Below are 17,216 nucleotides of genomic sequence, written 5' to 3'. Positions count from 1 at the left end.
GACTAGGAGATTTGGTTGGTAGGTGCTCTAGTGTTTAGGAGTAGGACAGCTTGGGGAAAGAAAAGGCTTGTGTCTGCAAGACCAGATTAATATGTTTTTCAGCCCTAGGCCAAGTATGATGGGGCACCCCTTCCAGGTGCAGCATCGCCTCTCCCATTCTATGTGCAGCCCCCTTGGACATCAGCGTCCCTCTTTCATGTGTTTCTCCCCATGTGCAGCCTTCTCTTCCATATGCAGCAACGCCTATTTTAAATCCAGGTGCTTCTTTGGGCTGCTGCCGCCCAAGGCTTGGGCCTTTGTGGCCTTTCCAGAAATCTGGCCATGTACATGGAACTTTTGGTGGGAATAGGCCGGTGGCCTGATGGGAGGTCAAGCTAGTTATTGCTATCCTATTGGCTCTTGTTCTCAGTCTAGATTTGTGAAGGAGGTCAGAGATGACAGGGGTGTTCTGATGATCTTCTCTGCAGCGCTGATGGCCCTCTGTAGTTTGTTCCTGTCACTTACAGAGGCACCTGCATATTAGATGATGAGTAGGAGTAGTGTACTCAATGTATCTGCTTTTGTAGTCCACTGAGCCAGTGTTCACACTGCCTGCAAAAAAGAAGCATGTGGCAAGAAGCATATATCATCAGCTGTGGCAATGCATTCACTATGTGTTAACAACCATGCAGTACTTGCGTGCTAAAATGGGTAAATCTGTATCCAACTAAGCCAGACTTTGTGAATGAGCCCATAAGAAAGCTGCCACTTTATTCACTTTAAAAAATGCCAGTTGCCTGGCTGGAATGCTGATATGGCATTAGTGGATAGAGTCAAACGCAAGTAAAAAGCATGGAGCCAATAAAAGCAGTCAGAACCGCCGACCTGCACCCTGTTTCTGGTCTGCACACTCTGTAAGTATTAGGCCTAATGTAACTGCATATCCCATGCCCAGGCCATTCCTCTGGGGGTCAGCCATGGCATGACAGCTGCCTGAACACTGGATGAGGCTTTCAGGTCAACTGAGAGGTCAGGACACCACAGGAACACTGGAGGTAAAGGCCGAGGAAGAGGATCAACAGAAAGAAGGATGCCAGCTGCCCATTGGTGGATTTCTGGAACCATAGGCCGTTACAAATTTTACTCTTTATGTCACCTTTCCCTGCATTTGCAATGTTGCCTTTAAAACCATTAAATGCCCTATTGAGGTACTAGTACTACTATCTGCATATTATCAAAAGGATTTATATTATTATTTTGTATCTATATAGCACCGACATCTTCCACAGCACTTCAGAGTATATGTAGTCTTGTCACCAACTGTCCCTCAGAGGAGCTCTCCTTATCCCCACCATTGTCATATCATTATCTTAAAGAGAATCTGTATTGTTAAAATCTCACAAAAGTAAACATACCAGTGTGTTAGGGGACATCTCCTATTACCCTCTGTCACAATTTCGCCGCTCCTCGACGCATTAAAAGTGGTTAAAAACAGTTTTTAAAAGTTTGTTTATAAACAAATAAAATGGTCACCAAAATAGGAAGTAGGTTGATGTACAGTATGTCCACACATAGAAAATACATTCATACACAAGCAGGCTGTATACACCCTTCCTTTTGAATCTCAAGAGATCATTTGTGTGTTTCTTTCCCCCTGCAGCTATCTTCCACTGAAGTGTCAGGCTGTTTCTTCCTGCAGAGTGCAAACAGCTGTGCCTGTATGTAATTCCTCAGTATGTGAAAGCCCAGCCAGCTCAGAGGACGATTTATTCAGCTTGTAAAAGATAAGAGAGAAGAGAGAAGCTGTCCTAATCTAAATAATACACAGGCAGTGTGCAGAGAGAGGCCTGGAGGGGGGAAATGCATCACAGAACCACAACACTGAAGAACTTGGCAGCCTTCCAGACACAGGCTGACAAGTCTGACAAGAGAGAGATAAGTTGATTTATTACAGAGATGGTGATAGTAGAACGTGCTGCAGTAAGCCAGACCACATTAGAATAGCTTTTGGAACTTGTAGGATGATAAAAAACAGGATGCAATTTTTGTTACGGAGTCTCTTTAAGGCCAATTTTGGGGGAAGTCAATTAACTTATTTGGGATGTGGGAGGAAAACGGAGTGCCAGGGTAAAACCACGCAGACAAGGGGAGAACATACAAACTCCTTGCAGATAGTGTCCTGGCTGGGATTTGAACCGGGGACATGTTTTTTTCTCAAACAGAGAACATTAGTAGCTTGGCCCACATATTCACATACTAAAGATGAGTCAAATAAATTGCAGCACCACCATGGGCCCACCTGAAAACCATTGCCTCAGACTGCCTTTCACTCAATTGCAACTAGAAGAACAATGTAGTTAGAACTGTAAGAAGTCTACTTATTGGCAGGTGTGAAATCACAGCACAATTCAGCACCGTGTAAAAAAAAAAAAAAAAAAAAGTCCCTCGCTTTCCTTTTTAAAATCTTGTGACGTGTGGCTCAGCAGGTCTGGCCGGTAGACTGTCTTGTTCTGGCTGGTTCATATTGACAGGGTGGGGCTTAATTGTTTTCAATCCAATATGAAACTGTGACCCGGGAGTTAAGTGGTCACGTAGTCAGAGTGATATGCAGCAGTACAGGGCCTGGGACGATAACACGAGATTACAGCAGCATACACAGAGCTTTGCTATCTTACACACAATCATTTTCTATGAAATACCATAAAACCGGTTTGTTAATACGGTAAGTCATTAATACATCTGAGTTAGAAGCTAAGCCCTGCTGGTTCGCTGTTGTTCTTGGTACTTCATATGACAGCATGCACAAAGGCTGAGATATTGGTTTGGTGTGAAAAAATGTACTCATTTTTAAATTTTTAAATTTGTATTAAGTTGTATTACATTTGTCCAAATAGGGAAGATTGATCATTTGTACCCCAATCACATTTATCTAGAATTTTAGGGAAGCAGCTAAATACACTGTAAAACACATTAATGGACTAGAAATTCCTGCCAGCCTGTCTTGTGAGTCACACATCTCTACTAGACTGCACCGTCTGGGAGGTCGCATCCCATTTGTCCTGTTTTAGCATGGCAGCTTCCAGTTACACGTGTATGCCTCTCAGTTGTCTTAAGGTGCCCATATACTTATCAATTTTTCCTGCTGATTTACAGCAGATTCAACCAATTCTGCTAGAAATTATGCCACAACATGCCAGCCCGATTGATCACCAGATCGATTTTTGGCCGAAGACTATCAAATTAGTTGATCGTACTGGATGGGAGGTATCGATCCGGAGTGGCGAAAAATCAACCGTCCATGTGGTTCAATAGCTTTTTAATTGATTTAATTTCACACTTCTTAGTACAAAAATATTGAAGAAAAAGACAGGCTCCCGCCACACCTCCAGTCAAAAGACAAATGAAACGGGTCCGTTCTTCCATCACTGATCTTCATTTATATTAACTTTCAGAGACAAGCAAAGAAGACATTTGGAGACTTGGCTATAAAATGTAATCCAAAACAACCACTATTTAGTTTGGTTTATCAGTATGTATTGTAAGAAACTATACGTTTCACACCTTTATACCGGCACCAGCAACTCAGTCATTAGTAAGGGCTGCAAACACGACTCTCATCACAGCAACAGCATCAGGTGTCTTCAGAGTTAGGAGTTTATAGTCAGTTACATCTTAGCAAAGCAGATTCTTCTGTAGTAAGTCCGTTGCGTTACAGCTTCTTGATTACCTTCCTAATGTATGGTAATCAGGTTATCTTCTTTCTATACTAAGTTACGTCTAAACTAAGTATATACAGCATACAAGATAAACTAACGAGACATAAAATAAATATATAAGTAAAGATTAAGACCAGCGGTGACAGGGACAGAAAGTGGCTCTCTGTAAACCGGCTGTTGGTTTTATACGGACCAGAAAGAGTTAAATGTGACCTCATCTGAGCCATCCCCCCAAAACCTACAATTGGCTCAGACCCCGTATGCTGTCATGATACACACCTACTTGATTAATATTCTATGAGCCCCTTGTCCTACATACAAAGAATCTACTATTTTGATAAACATAGGCTATGTTTACCTTTCTACCGCCTCCCGGTCGGGGCATTGTAAACCGATGGCCTTCTATCAGGAACAACCAGAACCATATTCCTGGTAGCTGCCTGCCATCATCTCTTCTAAGAGAACCTCTTCTTAAAGGTATACTCTGCGAACAAGCCTTTTACCTAAAACTGAGGCCTACTTAAATTATAACATGTATATCAGATTAACAATGGGATTTTAGAAGAGGAAAGAGGGATTTCTTTACAAATGAGTTTCTGAGCTATCACACTGTTGATTCATTGTCCAACGACAAGTCGCAACACACATGAAGCTACAAAGGTGAAACAGAAACCAGTGGTGTCACCTGACTGCATGTAAAGTGCATCAGAGCTGCCTGAGTCACAAGACTCACTGGATGCATTTATGAATACGTTAGCAGGTAGAACACTTCATTAACATGCATTCTAACTGGGTATTTCACAGTTTGCCCAGAGTCTTTGCCCTCTACAGCCTGTGATGCAGAGCAGAGCAACCACTCATTACCTGTATTCATTAACACTTCCTTGCAATGCACATGTTGGTCTCCTAGGGCAATTTCCTTTTTCTGCTAACCATCGTTTCCTGTGATATCCATACAATTAATTTTCTATACATATGCAATGCATTGGTCAGTGTGAGTGGACATTTAATGTTTCCATAGTATAAACTGCCAGGTCTCTAAGATCACATACAAACATGTGATGTTCATCACCCCAAATAATAACTTTTCATAGATGGAAAATGATCAGGTGTCCAGTAGTCCACTATGTTGGACTGGCCTTAATTCTTTTGGTTCCTGTGGCAGGATGCCTGCCCCCTCCACCCCTCCTCTCTCTATTAAACAGAACAGGCCTCCTGGCAGATATTTTGCATTTGAAGGTTAAGTGTTCTTCCAAAGAACACTATAACGTATTACTGACAGCTTCTGCAGCACTTTACAGAGTACACAGTCATGTCACTACCTATCACTCTGAGAAGCTCACAATCTGATCCGTGCCATGGGGAACCAATCAATTTATCGTTTTTCCCCAGCTCTCCTGTAGCACTAGATTACTTTCTATTGAAAGGATTTGTTTTTAGGTCAGAATGGAGAAGGTCAAACAGCATTTTAATAACAAAAGCATTGACATTATCAGCTCTAACTGGCTGTTCCGAGGCAGGAGAGTTCTCATACCAGTCCCATCTAGAATTCTACTAGTTCCAGTATGAAGCAAGCAGTATTTGCCTCATTAGGTAAAACCACTTTACTAAATTGGTTAAATTAAACAACTCTTGCCAGGCCAAAACCTGTATCCAAACAACAGAGTGTACCCTGTGATGGGTTCACAGCAGCCGAACTGATGGCCATATTACTACAAACCTGTATAAACACAAATGCCAATTATGTTTTTCTAGTATGAAGTTGTTTTGGTTTCCACTCAACCGTTTCACTAACTGATTTCATCATGCCATCAAAATAATTACTGTAATTGTTTACCAATATAGCCAGTTAACCAGTGATTTGCCAGGCACAATCTTACACAGGAACAAACTGCCTGTGGCTGAAGTGGGTTCACCACCTCCACATGCAAACTCACCAGAAAGAAATATTTAGGAGGCACTCTAGCAGCTTAACATGTAGTATGTCTGTTCAGGTAAACTATTAATTTAAGCCAGTAGAGAACTTCCTCCCATCATGGTTGTATGGAATCACCTCCATTCCTTTAGCTCATATCCAGCCTATGGCTGGGCATACATTTGAAAAAGCCACAAGTTTAAAAGGGTGCAGGGTAGCAGTAGTAGAATATCGGTAATGTTACAGATATTGTACAACATTCATATAGTAAAATATCAGTAATATTTACCAATATTTTACTATGACCTAACCATGCCCTACTCTCACATAGATCCCCTCTGGTGGTACCTAACCCTTAACCCCTCCCTGGTGGTACTTAACCCCTCTCTAGTGGTGTATAACCTTTAACCCCTCCCTGGTGGTGCCTAACCCTTAACCCCACAGCAGGTGGTGCCTAACCCTTGAGAAAATAGCAGCTACAAATAGCGTTGATACATAGCGGATGAATATAAAAAATAGCAGCTTCAAATAGCAGCTACACATAGAAAATAGCAGGTACAAATAGCAGCTTATCGCGGTGCCAGTTTAGTACAGCTAGCGCCAAGATTTCTGTACAGCCGCTGTAATCAATAGGGGAGATAGCTGCGCCCTTTATTATGATCCTATGGCTGGGGTCATACTCAAGTGCATGTAAAACAACTTCAAATCTTTTCAAGTTTGACCCCTGCCTCAGCATGACCCCTGCCCAGTGGCGTAGCAATAGGAAATGCAGAGGTTGCAATCGAATCGGGGCCCTTGGGCCAGAGGGGCCCTACCTCAACCATAATATTAGCTCTCTATTAGTCCTGTGCTGGTAATAATCACTTCTATTGATGCTTTGAATAGCTGTAATCATTAACAAACTTTTTCCCATCCGGTTCTAGTGCCTCTGACACTGTGGAAATCCTTGGCAGGTTTTGGTGCGCCATATCAATTGTTATGTATATATGCTTAGGGGGCCCCATGTAAAACTTGCACCAGGGCCCATAGGTCCTTAGCTACGCCACTGCCCCTGCCTCAGAGACAGAGGCTACTTTGGAACACTGCAGTGTGTTCCTAAGGTAATACTTGCATACGTGTTTACCATTAAATAATGTAACTTGTAGGAAAGAGGAAATTATGTGCAATAAATTAAGAAAGGTGGATCTGGTTATTTAGGCTACTTCCACAGTGCTACATTGCTATATTTTCTTTTTAACTACCTTTCAGTTACTTTCAGTTATCGAAACCCCACGCAAATCTGGAAGGTGTGCATATCGCTTGTTCAGTTACAACTAATCATATCTACATCAGCTGCAGTCTTGCAGTCTACTGGCTGTAATAAAAAACTAGCTTCCAAAATCATAAAAAAATTAGCACATGGGTCATGGGATCTTCCCAGGAGAAGCAAGCTATGGGTTGCCTTATATAACCTTTCTTTATTCATTTCTGAACACGTGTGTCTTGGAAAGAGACTACAGAGGTGTGAGATGTCCACTGCTATAAAGGCTGAAAGCTACAAACAATAAGGCAATACACTAACCTTATGGCTGGTCCCCAAGTGGTGGGAAAAAAAATACACCTTTGGCCTCGTTCACAGTGGTGCGTTATGGTACAGCATAACGGACACTTTGTAACGTGGCTTGCTGCCTGGCAATGCACCTCCTATAGAGACATTGCATTCAATGTGTTACCATAGAATGGGTGTTTTAACAGGTACAGTGAAGCATTCTTTTGACTGTATGCTTCACTATATGTGACAACGCAGCTGTAACAACTTTTTTTTTGTTATGTATTGTTAACTTCCCACTGTGAACATGGCCATAGGAACTTCTGTAGACAGGCTCTCTTCAACATGGACAATGAAGCTGCATACATACAATTATTATTACAGTGCAGATAATGGGCTTGATTCACAAAAGAGTGCTAACTGTTAGCACGGCCGTTTTCGCGCGAATTTTCGCATTGCGCGCGATCGCAAATTTCCGCGCGAAACGATAACGTTTCATGCGCAAATGTGAATTTTCACGCGAAAATGATATCGATTTCGCGGGAAAATTCCCGATTGCGCAGGAAAATTCGCGATTGCGCGTGAAAATGTTATCGCTTCGCGCGAACATTCACGATCGCGCGCAATGCGAAAATTCGCCCGAAAACTGCCGTGCTAACAGTTAGCACACTTTTGTGAATCAAGCCCAATGTCTTCAGACATTTTTACTTTTTCTGTGGAAAACGATGAGCTACATACTAAATAAAGCAGCGAAAGCTGTATTCTGAGTTCAGTAGATCACATTCTGAACTACTGCAATGGGCACAAACAACAGAAATGAACTTTCCCAGCAATTTCATATATTAGATCTCCATTTCCTATAGCAAAGAACAGGACAGAGGTGCCTGGCTCTTCTACTGACCACATATGCTATTGCTCCGTTGTTATTGCCTGATGAAGCGGGATCAAACCTGCGAAACGCGTTACGCGTTGCATATTTGGAGTTCATAAATAAAATATATTGACTGTGTTTACTACAGTCGTTGTGTGTCTACTTGGAGGAGGTAAGTCCACCACTACCTCCTCTATTTACCAAGAATTTGGTTTTTAAGCTCATTTAGCTTCCTTTTATCCTTTTGGCGCCTCTGTTCTCCTGCATAATATTGAGTCCACCCTGGGTGGAGGGTTGAACCCCCTTTTTCTCATCTACAGAGAGCGACTTCTTATTCCTGAGTGGGGTCAGGAAAATCTCCCCACCTGCCTTTACAGTGGTTGCCTAATGGTAACCCTGGTTTGTGAGTATTACTATTTACTCTATCTAGTAACCATTTACCAGTACACATTACACTATTGGGGCTCTTGGTGTTTCTTGATTTTCCTATAGCAAAGAAAGCTGTGAACTGAAATTGAAGCTAGCACTAGGATACCATGGAGTGGTTCCGATATTCTCATAGTATGGGGTCTGCAGCACATGCACACAAGGCAGGAAGCTCAGTATGTCATCTCATGAGCCAGCAAGCTAAGTTAATCATCAAGAAACTGAAACAGTCCATCCTTTATTTTATGCCAGGGGATAAGAATGTCCTTTTGTGAGTGGAGGATGAGGTCACACTCTTGTTCCATGCCACCAGCTGCTGGAGATGAGGCTGTGCTGAGAGATGTGTAGAGTCCTGACATAAGAATGGCCGGCAGTCACATGATAACAGTGACACAGCCACATTGTTCACTTACGTGCTGCTTCCAGGATTCTAATTGCTGCTTATATCATCATCATCTCACCACAAACAGGTCAGTCAGCTATGCGGTTCTTTCAACTAACCACCTCGTATATACCCAAAAATATTTATGCACAATGACCTATGCCTGGTAATTGGCAACTGCCAAGGTTGGTCAATGCCATAACAGAGCCTCACCTCAGCATTATTTGTTAAAGCCCAGCTCTGGCACTTATCTAAATGTATCATCTAACAGCTCGTGCGTGTATAAAACCTGTTCTGAGAATGAGGTACAATAAAAATGGGTAATGAAGACCCTTACTGGAGACTTGGCACTTTTACAGGACAGGTGTCCCATTATAGAGGGCATGTGGCTAATGTATACTCTGATGCCTTAAAGAGGAACTGTAGTGAAAATAACAATTCATAAAATCATGTAAATCATGTAAAGATTTAGTCAGTGTTTTCGCATTGTAAAGTCTTTCCTCTCTGATTTACATTCTGAAATGTATCACTGACGGTGACATCTTTAGTTGTGCCAGGTGATCTGTACAGAATGCTTGGTTACTGAGAGTTCTACGCACAAAGGGAGATATTTCTTGCTTGGAAAGAGCAGTTATTTCCCACAATGCAATGAGGTTCAGAGACAGCAAACTGTCAGGACCATGGTCATGACATCACACTGAGGGAGGGGTTTCACTACCGTATCCTTGGAAACAGCAATTATTTCCCACAATGCAATGAGATTCACAGGCAACAAACTGTCAGGACCATGGTCAGGACATCACACTGTGGTAGTGGTTTCACCACAGTATCAGCCATACAGCCAACCCCCGCCAAACACCTTCCCCCGATCTATTTGAGAAAAGGTAACATTTCTCATGGGAAAATGGGTATTAGCTACTGATTAGAAAATGAAGTTCAATCCTTGGTTAAAGTTCCACTTTAATCCTGGTACATACCCTACATCCAATTTTGATTGGCCAATTTTACCACTTTCATGCAGTACGAGAGCTTACCTACACCATCTGTTCACAGTATTCACAGTCTACTCACAAGCTACCAAGCTTCACGGTTATTATAGCCCATAGAAAGAGAGCTGTCAGATCCCAGAGAATTGAAATGGACCTGTACAATATATTGTTTCAGTAACAACAGTCTTGCCTGTTACCATTTCACCTCCTCTTCACTTGTCCCACGCAGCAACCATACTGTCAGATTACATTACTATTTGCCATGTTAAAGGAGAACTTTAGTTGTATTCATGTTGTTGGCTATGCTGTCCAGAACGTTTTTTGTTCACTTGTACAGTGACAGTTTACAGTGTGCCATACTTCTAGTCATGTGGGGCTGTAGAAAGAATCATATGCACTATAAGACATGCCCTCTAGGCTCTTACCTTAACTGGTCTGAGCCGGCCTAAACAAGAATTCGCCTGTCCCCTGCGGCTGTGTCTCCGTGTCGAAATGGTGGGTGAGCATATGGCCTGCAACCGCCTAGGCCATGGGCTGTTGCAGGCCATATTCACCTAGACATGAAGGTGGGAGCGGTTCATAAAAGAAAGGGGCTGCTGTACATGGATGATACACATGGAAGAGAGGGCTGCACGTGGAGTAGGAGGGTCCCTGTGACACGAGAGGGGAGACAATACTTGGCCTAGGGGCACAAAAAGTATAAATACGGCCTTGAGAGCATGGTGGTCCTTATTGCTGTTATGTTTCCCCATCTGTAAGAATTTCCTTCACTTCCTGTGCAGGCAGGAAGTGAAATAATCTCTCCAAAAGTGAGAGAAGCAGCAACAACTAAATCAATATTATACAGTGAGGAATGTTTAGAACCTTCAATTAATGCCATTGCTGGAGCTCATTTCCCCACAGCTACCAATTGTAAGCTATATGGACATGTGTGTGTATATATATAAAAAAATAAAACCCTAAAAATTGCTTTCCAGCAAGTAGCAAGTCACAGATATCCTCCATGCTTCAACAATGGCAGCAGTGCAGAAAATGCTGTAGAAGCACAGCTTGGTGGCCCGTATGCGGAGTATTGTTTGTCTAAGAGGATATGCTGCATAAAGGTCTATTTCTCAACCAAAAGAGGGATTCTTTCCAGAAGTCAATTATCAGAAGGAAATAGCTTGATGGGAAAATACCTTAGTGTGGCGTCACATGAAGCTACATTAGCCATCATGACACTGCACAAGCAAGTATTTATTTTGGAATTGTGGGTGTGTAAATGGTGTGGGGGTGGGGAGGGGAATAATAATACTGCATCAGGTCATAAACCTTCCAAATATCCACAGGAGGAAATTCCATTCTATTAAAACTCCCATAAAGTTTGTAGTTTACAAAGGAGACTAATCAGAAGCTGATAGCCACAGCCAGTCCTGCCCAGGCAGGAGGGTGAGGTCATTCCTGTAGCTGATTGATGGGCTCAGGGACGGTGGCAGAGATAGAGGTAAGCTTGCCACAGATACTCTGCTGTTCAGGGAGGGATATTTATTGCTTTCATTAACACGTTTTAATGGATGTCCTGTTTTATTAGTAGTGACCAGGGATGTACAGCCCCCACTGCTTCTGACATGGAGAGCCGTCTCTCAACACACTGGAAATAATTGTGTTTTACAGTTTTCTGATTGATCTGTGTCATCTCCACTATTAATACTTTTATAAAACAATGAATTCATCTTGGTAAAAATGCTGCTATGGGCAATACAGGGGGTTCTGTAAAAGTATTATAGGTAACAAGCTTCAAAACTGCTCAATATTTGTTTTTTTCCCTGGAAACTCAAAATTTCAAGCCAGCCAAATCTCACGTGAGTGATATGGAGGCTGTCATATGGGTTTCCTTTTAAACTATACTAGTTGCCGGACAGCCCTTCTGATCTATTTGGCTGTAGTAGTGTCTGAATTACGCCAGAAACAAGCATGCAGCTAATCTCAGTTCTGACAACCTGAAGTCAGAAATGAATGCTTGTTCAGGGTCTATGGCTAAAAGTGCTAGTGGCAGAGGATCAACAGGACTGTCAGGCAACTGGTATTGCTTACAAGGAAATAAATATGGCAGCCTCCATATCCCTCTCACCTCTGGTTTACTTGAATGATCCACTCTGGGCACAGCGGACTTCCTAGTTCTGTGTGAGCACTATGTAAAACAGTTTGTTTTTAGCTCGCTCAAATTCCTTTTGTGGTCAGGGGGCTCGCTTCCTACAACACAACTTGCCATTGCTATTGGCAGTATTTTTCCAAAACCTATCATTCTGTGACTTCCCCTTTGCTGTCCGAACAGTGGGATGATACAATCCAGGCAGCAGCCACACCCACGGACTCTGCCACTGCTTGCATAACACAGTTAGTTTAGGTTAAGCGATTACCAGTAAATGCTAATTAGTGATGTCAGGCTGCAGGTGCTTCATTTCACACAAGAAAGAATGTCTGAGTACTTTTTTTTTTTTTGAATGGAGATAATTAGATAATGTATAACATATATTAGCTTAGTACAGTAGATTCCTGGTTATCCAGAATGCAACTAACCAGCAGTCTCAACCAACCAGTACAAATCGCCGGTAATACTCTCTGGGGGAAGGTCAACTTTTGTGGCAGTTTGTGGGCTCCGCGGTGCTTAAATACTGGGTTCCACAGCTGCCACAAGGTTAATATACTTTCAGTTACTGTATTTCAACATTTAATAGAGTTCATGGTATGTATATCAAATGGGGTATAGTTCTGCATTAACTAGGCCTATTTGTGAGTCTCAAGCAACCAAAAAGCACACTTTTCCAGCATCAGCCAATCCCGATCGATGCCCGGTAACCGAAACTCGAGTCTACTGTAATTACATATTTCAAAAGATGACACCATCAGAAACACACATGCTTACCACACACTGTTTTTGTTTCCACTATTATTCCATGTCTGTAGTTTATTTACCTGCAAATCTCACTGCTGCTTACGCTGAAAGCAAGGACAACCAATCACAATACAGCTTCAAGTAGACAGGTGTATGGATGAAGTATATTTCTCTACACAGCCAGTTGGTTTAATAAATAAACCTCAACAGTGTTTACAACACAGCGATGCACTCTGTTCCTTTACAGCAGAGTTTCAGGCAGACGGACAAGTATAAATTAAAAACTACCAAATATGTGTATAATCTTACCATACAAGATTTTCATTAACTCTGTCTAAGTGGGATTTGATGGGGATAAAGCTCAGAGACAAAATTAGCATTTTACTGTCAGAAGGAAAGAGCAAATGAAAAACCAACCAGTGCAATATTGTGTTTAGGTTTACAGTACCCAATAACATTGTGTAGACAATAAGATCACAGGTCAACACATGGATATATATTTGCATGTATTTTTACATTTGTTACATACTGTATACTTTTCCACATCTTACCTAGTCTTTTCTGTCTCAAACAGGTCCAGACATGGAGCAAGTCCCAGAAGTGTGGCATACACAAGTAGATATGGAAGCAGGAGTAGAAGCAGAGAGTAAGCCTGAATGTTCCATCTGCTTCACCACCTACGACAACATCTTTAAGACCCCCAAAGTTCTTCAGTGTTCGCACACCTTCTGCTTGGAGTGTGTCGCCCGGCTTGTAGCATCTTTACCAGCAGAAAACCCACATGACAAAGTGTTGTGTCCTTTCTGCAGACAACCCACGTCAATCCCAGAGGAAGGGGTCCCGGCTCTACGAACCAGCCAAGAACTCTTATCGAATCTACCTCCACACCAGCAGCATGAAGAGCCCGTTTGGATTGAGGGCACTAAACTTTGTTACAAACAAGATCCACAAAACAGCCAATCGGACTTGTGCATCTGTGTTGACATTGGTCTGACCAAAAAGGAAGTGCCTCCACCTCCCAGACCGCAAACCAGAATGCAGCGGTTTTTCTGTGGCTGCAGTGACTGGAAGAGACTTTTACTGATTGCACTTATGATCATCATTTTATTCTGCATCCTGCTGTGGCCAGTGCAGTGCATCCTGAAAACAGGAAATCTCAGGTGTACAACTGAGCCAACGCCTACTAAACAGCCCATTGTCTTCATGGCAACACAAGGCGTATGAAAGGAACTGGTGGACCAAAGTCAATTGTGACACTCCCCACTGTGGGCATGTACTTTATGGGCAAAGACCATCTGCTGATCTATTTATTACCTTGCTACTTTTATTGTCCAAGGATTTAAGCACTGTGGTCATGTGTGGCCTTTAACAAAACTGCAAATATCCTGGTTTCATAATCAAGTTCTGCTTACTGTGCAGCAAGGCTGGCAACATTGCAGGAAGTTGTCAGGGTGTATTTAAAGGACAACTGAAGCGAGGGGGATATGGAGGCGGTTATTTATATCCCTTTAAACAATACCAGTTACCTGGCTGTCCTGCTGATCCTCTGCCTCTAATACTTTTAGCCACAGACCCTAAACAAGCATGTAGCAGATCAGGTGTTTCTGACATGTCAGATCTGACAAGATAATCTGCATGATTGTTTCTGGTGTGATTCAGACACCACTGCAGCCAAATAGATGAGCAGGGTGCCAGGCAACGGGTGTTGTTTAAAATGAAAAAAAATATGGCAGAATCCATATTCTTCTCACTTCAGTTGTCCTTTAACACATCACAAAGGCCACTTCCAGTCACCGATATGGACATTATGCTAATGCATCAGATGGAATAGGCATGTATGGAACTTTGCCTGGATCTGGGCTTTGGACGTGACAAATGCAGACAGAGTAGGGGAATACAGTATTATATGGCAGTCACAACTCCTACTTTGTACCTTATGTATGGAAAGCTTAATCAGTGTTCTACAATGAATGTCAGGGTCTGGCATGATATACTTGTTTCCATACATATAGACTTGCACTGCAGTAAGGACAGTAACTACTCAGCACTTGACCCTATTTTTAGAAGATATTTAGACACATTGATAATTTCATACTGTAATGAAAAGTACCAAATTGGCCTGCATTATGAAGGAGTATTAACCCTGTGCACAGACAGCCTTCTTATAATAACAGTTCAGTAATTCTAGTTGGTCTTGCCATCTTCCCGATACATCCGACACGAAATGTGCTGGCAACACTTAAATTCCCCATCTTGCACCAAAGCTGGGCTTAGCGTACACACAGCTATAAGACATAAAGAGCCCCAGTCCTGGGAGTCTCGTAAAAGTGGTATATAGCGGCATGGACATGTGGTGCTTTTATTTGCTACAAATAACCATTTAACTGGCTGAGTAGAAGGAAATCATTAAGGAGTGGAATTGGATTTTTATGCCTCTAAAATGCCAGGTTCTACTGCAAACTTGTAGCAGCCATAATGGAACTGTAAATAAGAATTTAACGCTATCAGAGGTATTAAGGATATGAGGTTTAAAACCAGGGGTCAGGATTCTAAAAGGCTGCAAGGTTTAGCAATGGTACAAGAATGAAATACCCCGTGGTCTTGTGATACCAACATTTACTGTGCAGTGTAATGCACATTCTGAATGGATGGAGGTAACCTTTGTAATGGCAGCCACCTTGTGCTCTTCACAAGTTTGCCTAAGAGGAAGTGGCATCAGTAATGTACATGGATAACAGTAAACCATAACAAACCCTGTGGGATGGTAGAAAAACATTGATATACGCTCGACCCCTTTTAAAATCATACCAGTCGGTGCAGGATCTGGTCAGCCAGGCCAATTCACATGAGCAATGCTCCTGTGGGATGGTGTAGGAATCAAAGGAAGAATTGTCACAGCAACCATTTGACAACTTGTGTTCTTTTTTAACTGCACTTTAAAGTGAACCCGAGGTGAAAAACTGAGATGAGATAAACCATTACATTTATTCTAAAAATTACTTTTTTTTAAGATATTGCATGGTTTTATTTTATATTTAAACATTTACAAAGTAGATTGAATGTTTTGTTGTCTCTGACAGTGGCAGCCTATTAAGTGTTCCTGAGTGAAGATACAGGAAATATTGACCTTTTCCTAACTGTCCTTGCACTCAGATGTTAGATTCTGCCAGGAAAACTTTAATTTGCTTATCAGTGAGGTTAACCATATTCCCAACAAGGTACTGACAAGACAGAAGCTGTCACTTCCATGCCTGAAAATTAACTCTTTCAGGCAGCAAAATAAAACAAGTAAAACCGCCTAGTTCTTAATATGTTTTGCCCTCTACATACAGCTGTTTATCTCATGTCACATGTCACCTTGGGTACACTAACAACCTTTACTGGAACCACTGAGTGCTATAAGACCTGTTATTCCCATGATCCTCTAGGTGATCTATCAGGCTGCAATGTGGCCTCCACTAAACAAATGCTGTGAACAAACCTTGTAAAAAATAATAAAAAAAAAAAAAAAAAACTGAGCCACATCTAATTACAAATCATTGTGAACTCTTAATTATTCATTCCTTGCTCCTCTGTCACTGTGACAAATTCATATATATCAGCAATGTGTCCGCTAAGGATTAAGCACTGGAATGATTGCTACAGGCAGGTGTCTTGGCTTAAATGGAAGCTGCAGTAAACTTTTGTTCAGCACTTGTTTTGAACCATTTTTTCTATTGCCTTCCCTTTATTGCCTTTGTAATAGTTCACAATTTAATATTTTCTGAAATGGCTGACTTCAACTATTATTATTTTACAAAAAGATCAAAGCTTTATTTTTTGACTTGTCAGGCTTCAAGAAAGCTATGATACAATGAGCAGCTTCAACAAGAACAAGACATACAGAGCCATATGATAAACTATAAAGGAAGGCTATTAATATAAATATTTATTAACTGGTTAATCCAGTTTTATTAACCATAAACAGGACTACAACTGGAACCAATCACTTGCTGTGACCATTTGATGCAATGTATATAGAAACATTTACACAGTATTTTGTTCATAAAATGGAAATGTGATAATAAATTGTTTAATAAATATAACTTTATATTTTATATAAAAAAAAAAACTTGAAGCATGAGTGGTTTTCTTAGAAGTGTTTTCATCGGTTCCTGTACTTGTTGCCCAAACACTACTGTACACAAATCCAGCACCATGGTGCCTGACCTGCTTTCATAGAACGGGAATGAGCAGGTCAGAGAAGAAATCTCAGGCTTTATCTCATTGCCCTCAATTCACTAATCATTATTGTATTTGGTAAAATCAGCTGTTTTCTGCATTACCAAACACCTAGTGAGGTAAATTACCGACTTGTGCGGTAAGTACCTCAAGAAATGTCAAGAAACTGCAGTTCACAATGATTTATGCATTCGGTAAATCGGGCAAAAGTGTTTGATATTGATCTCCAGCTCTAACCAGCCGATAACTCGCTCTCTTCATGCTCTCTCCATGCGGTAACTTTGACAGAAAGCCAATAGGGAGAGCCAGGCAGC

The 17,216-nt window shown here is 41.6% G+C and overlaps 1 protein-coding gene across 4 annotated transcripts in view; it reads left to right on the top strand.

The window, feature by feature from the left end:
• RNF223 (ring finger protein 223) overlaps positions 1 to 16,739 on the top strand; it is a 46,981-nt gene extending 30,242 nt beyond the window's left edge. For 2 of the 4 annotated variants that reach the window (XM_068240741.1, XM_068240740.1), the window contains one exon: positions 13,256 to 16,739. In XM_068240741.1, the coding sequence (XP_068096842.1) occupies positions 13,264 to 13,905 (642 nt within the window). In that variant the 5' untranslated portion in view covers positions 13,256 to 13,263 and the 3' untranslated portion in view covers positions 13,906 to 16,739. Of the gene's footprint in view, positions 1 to 2,550; positions 2,702 to 8,698; positions 8,906 to 13,255 lie in introns of those variants that run through there. The other 2 variants (XM_068240743.1, XM_068240742.1) reach the window with 2 other exon arrangements.
• The last annotated feature ends 477 nt before the right edge of the window (positions 16,740 to 17,216 follow it).

This window comes from Hyperolius riggenbachi, chromosome 6, assembly GCF_040937935.1.
Source record: "Hyperolius riggenbachi isolate aHypRig1 chromosome 6, aHypRig1.pri, whole genome shotgun sequence".
Classification (NCBI taxonomy): domain Eukaryota; kingdom Metazoa; phylum Chordata; class Amphibia; order Anura; family Hyperoliidae; genus Hyperolius; species Hyperolius riggenbachi.
Note: the sequence above shows the minus strand (reverse complement) of the source record. Positions and strands in the feature narration are given on the sequence as shown.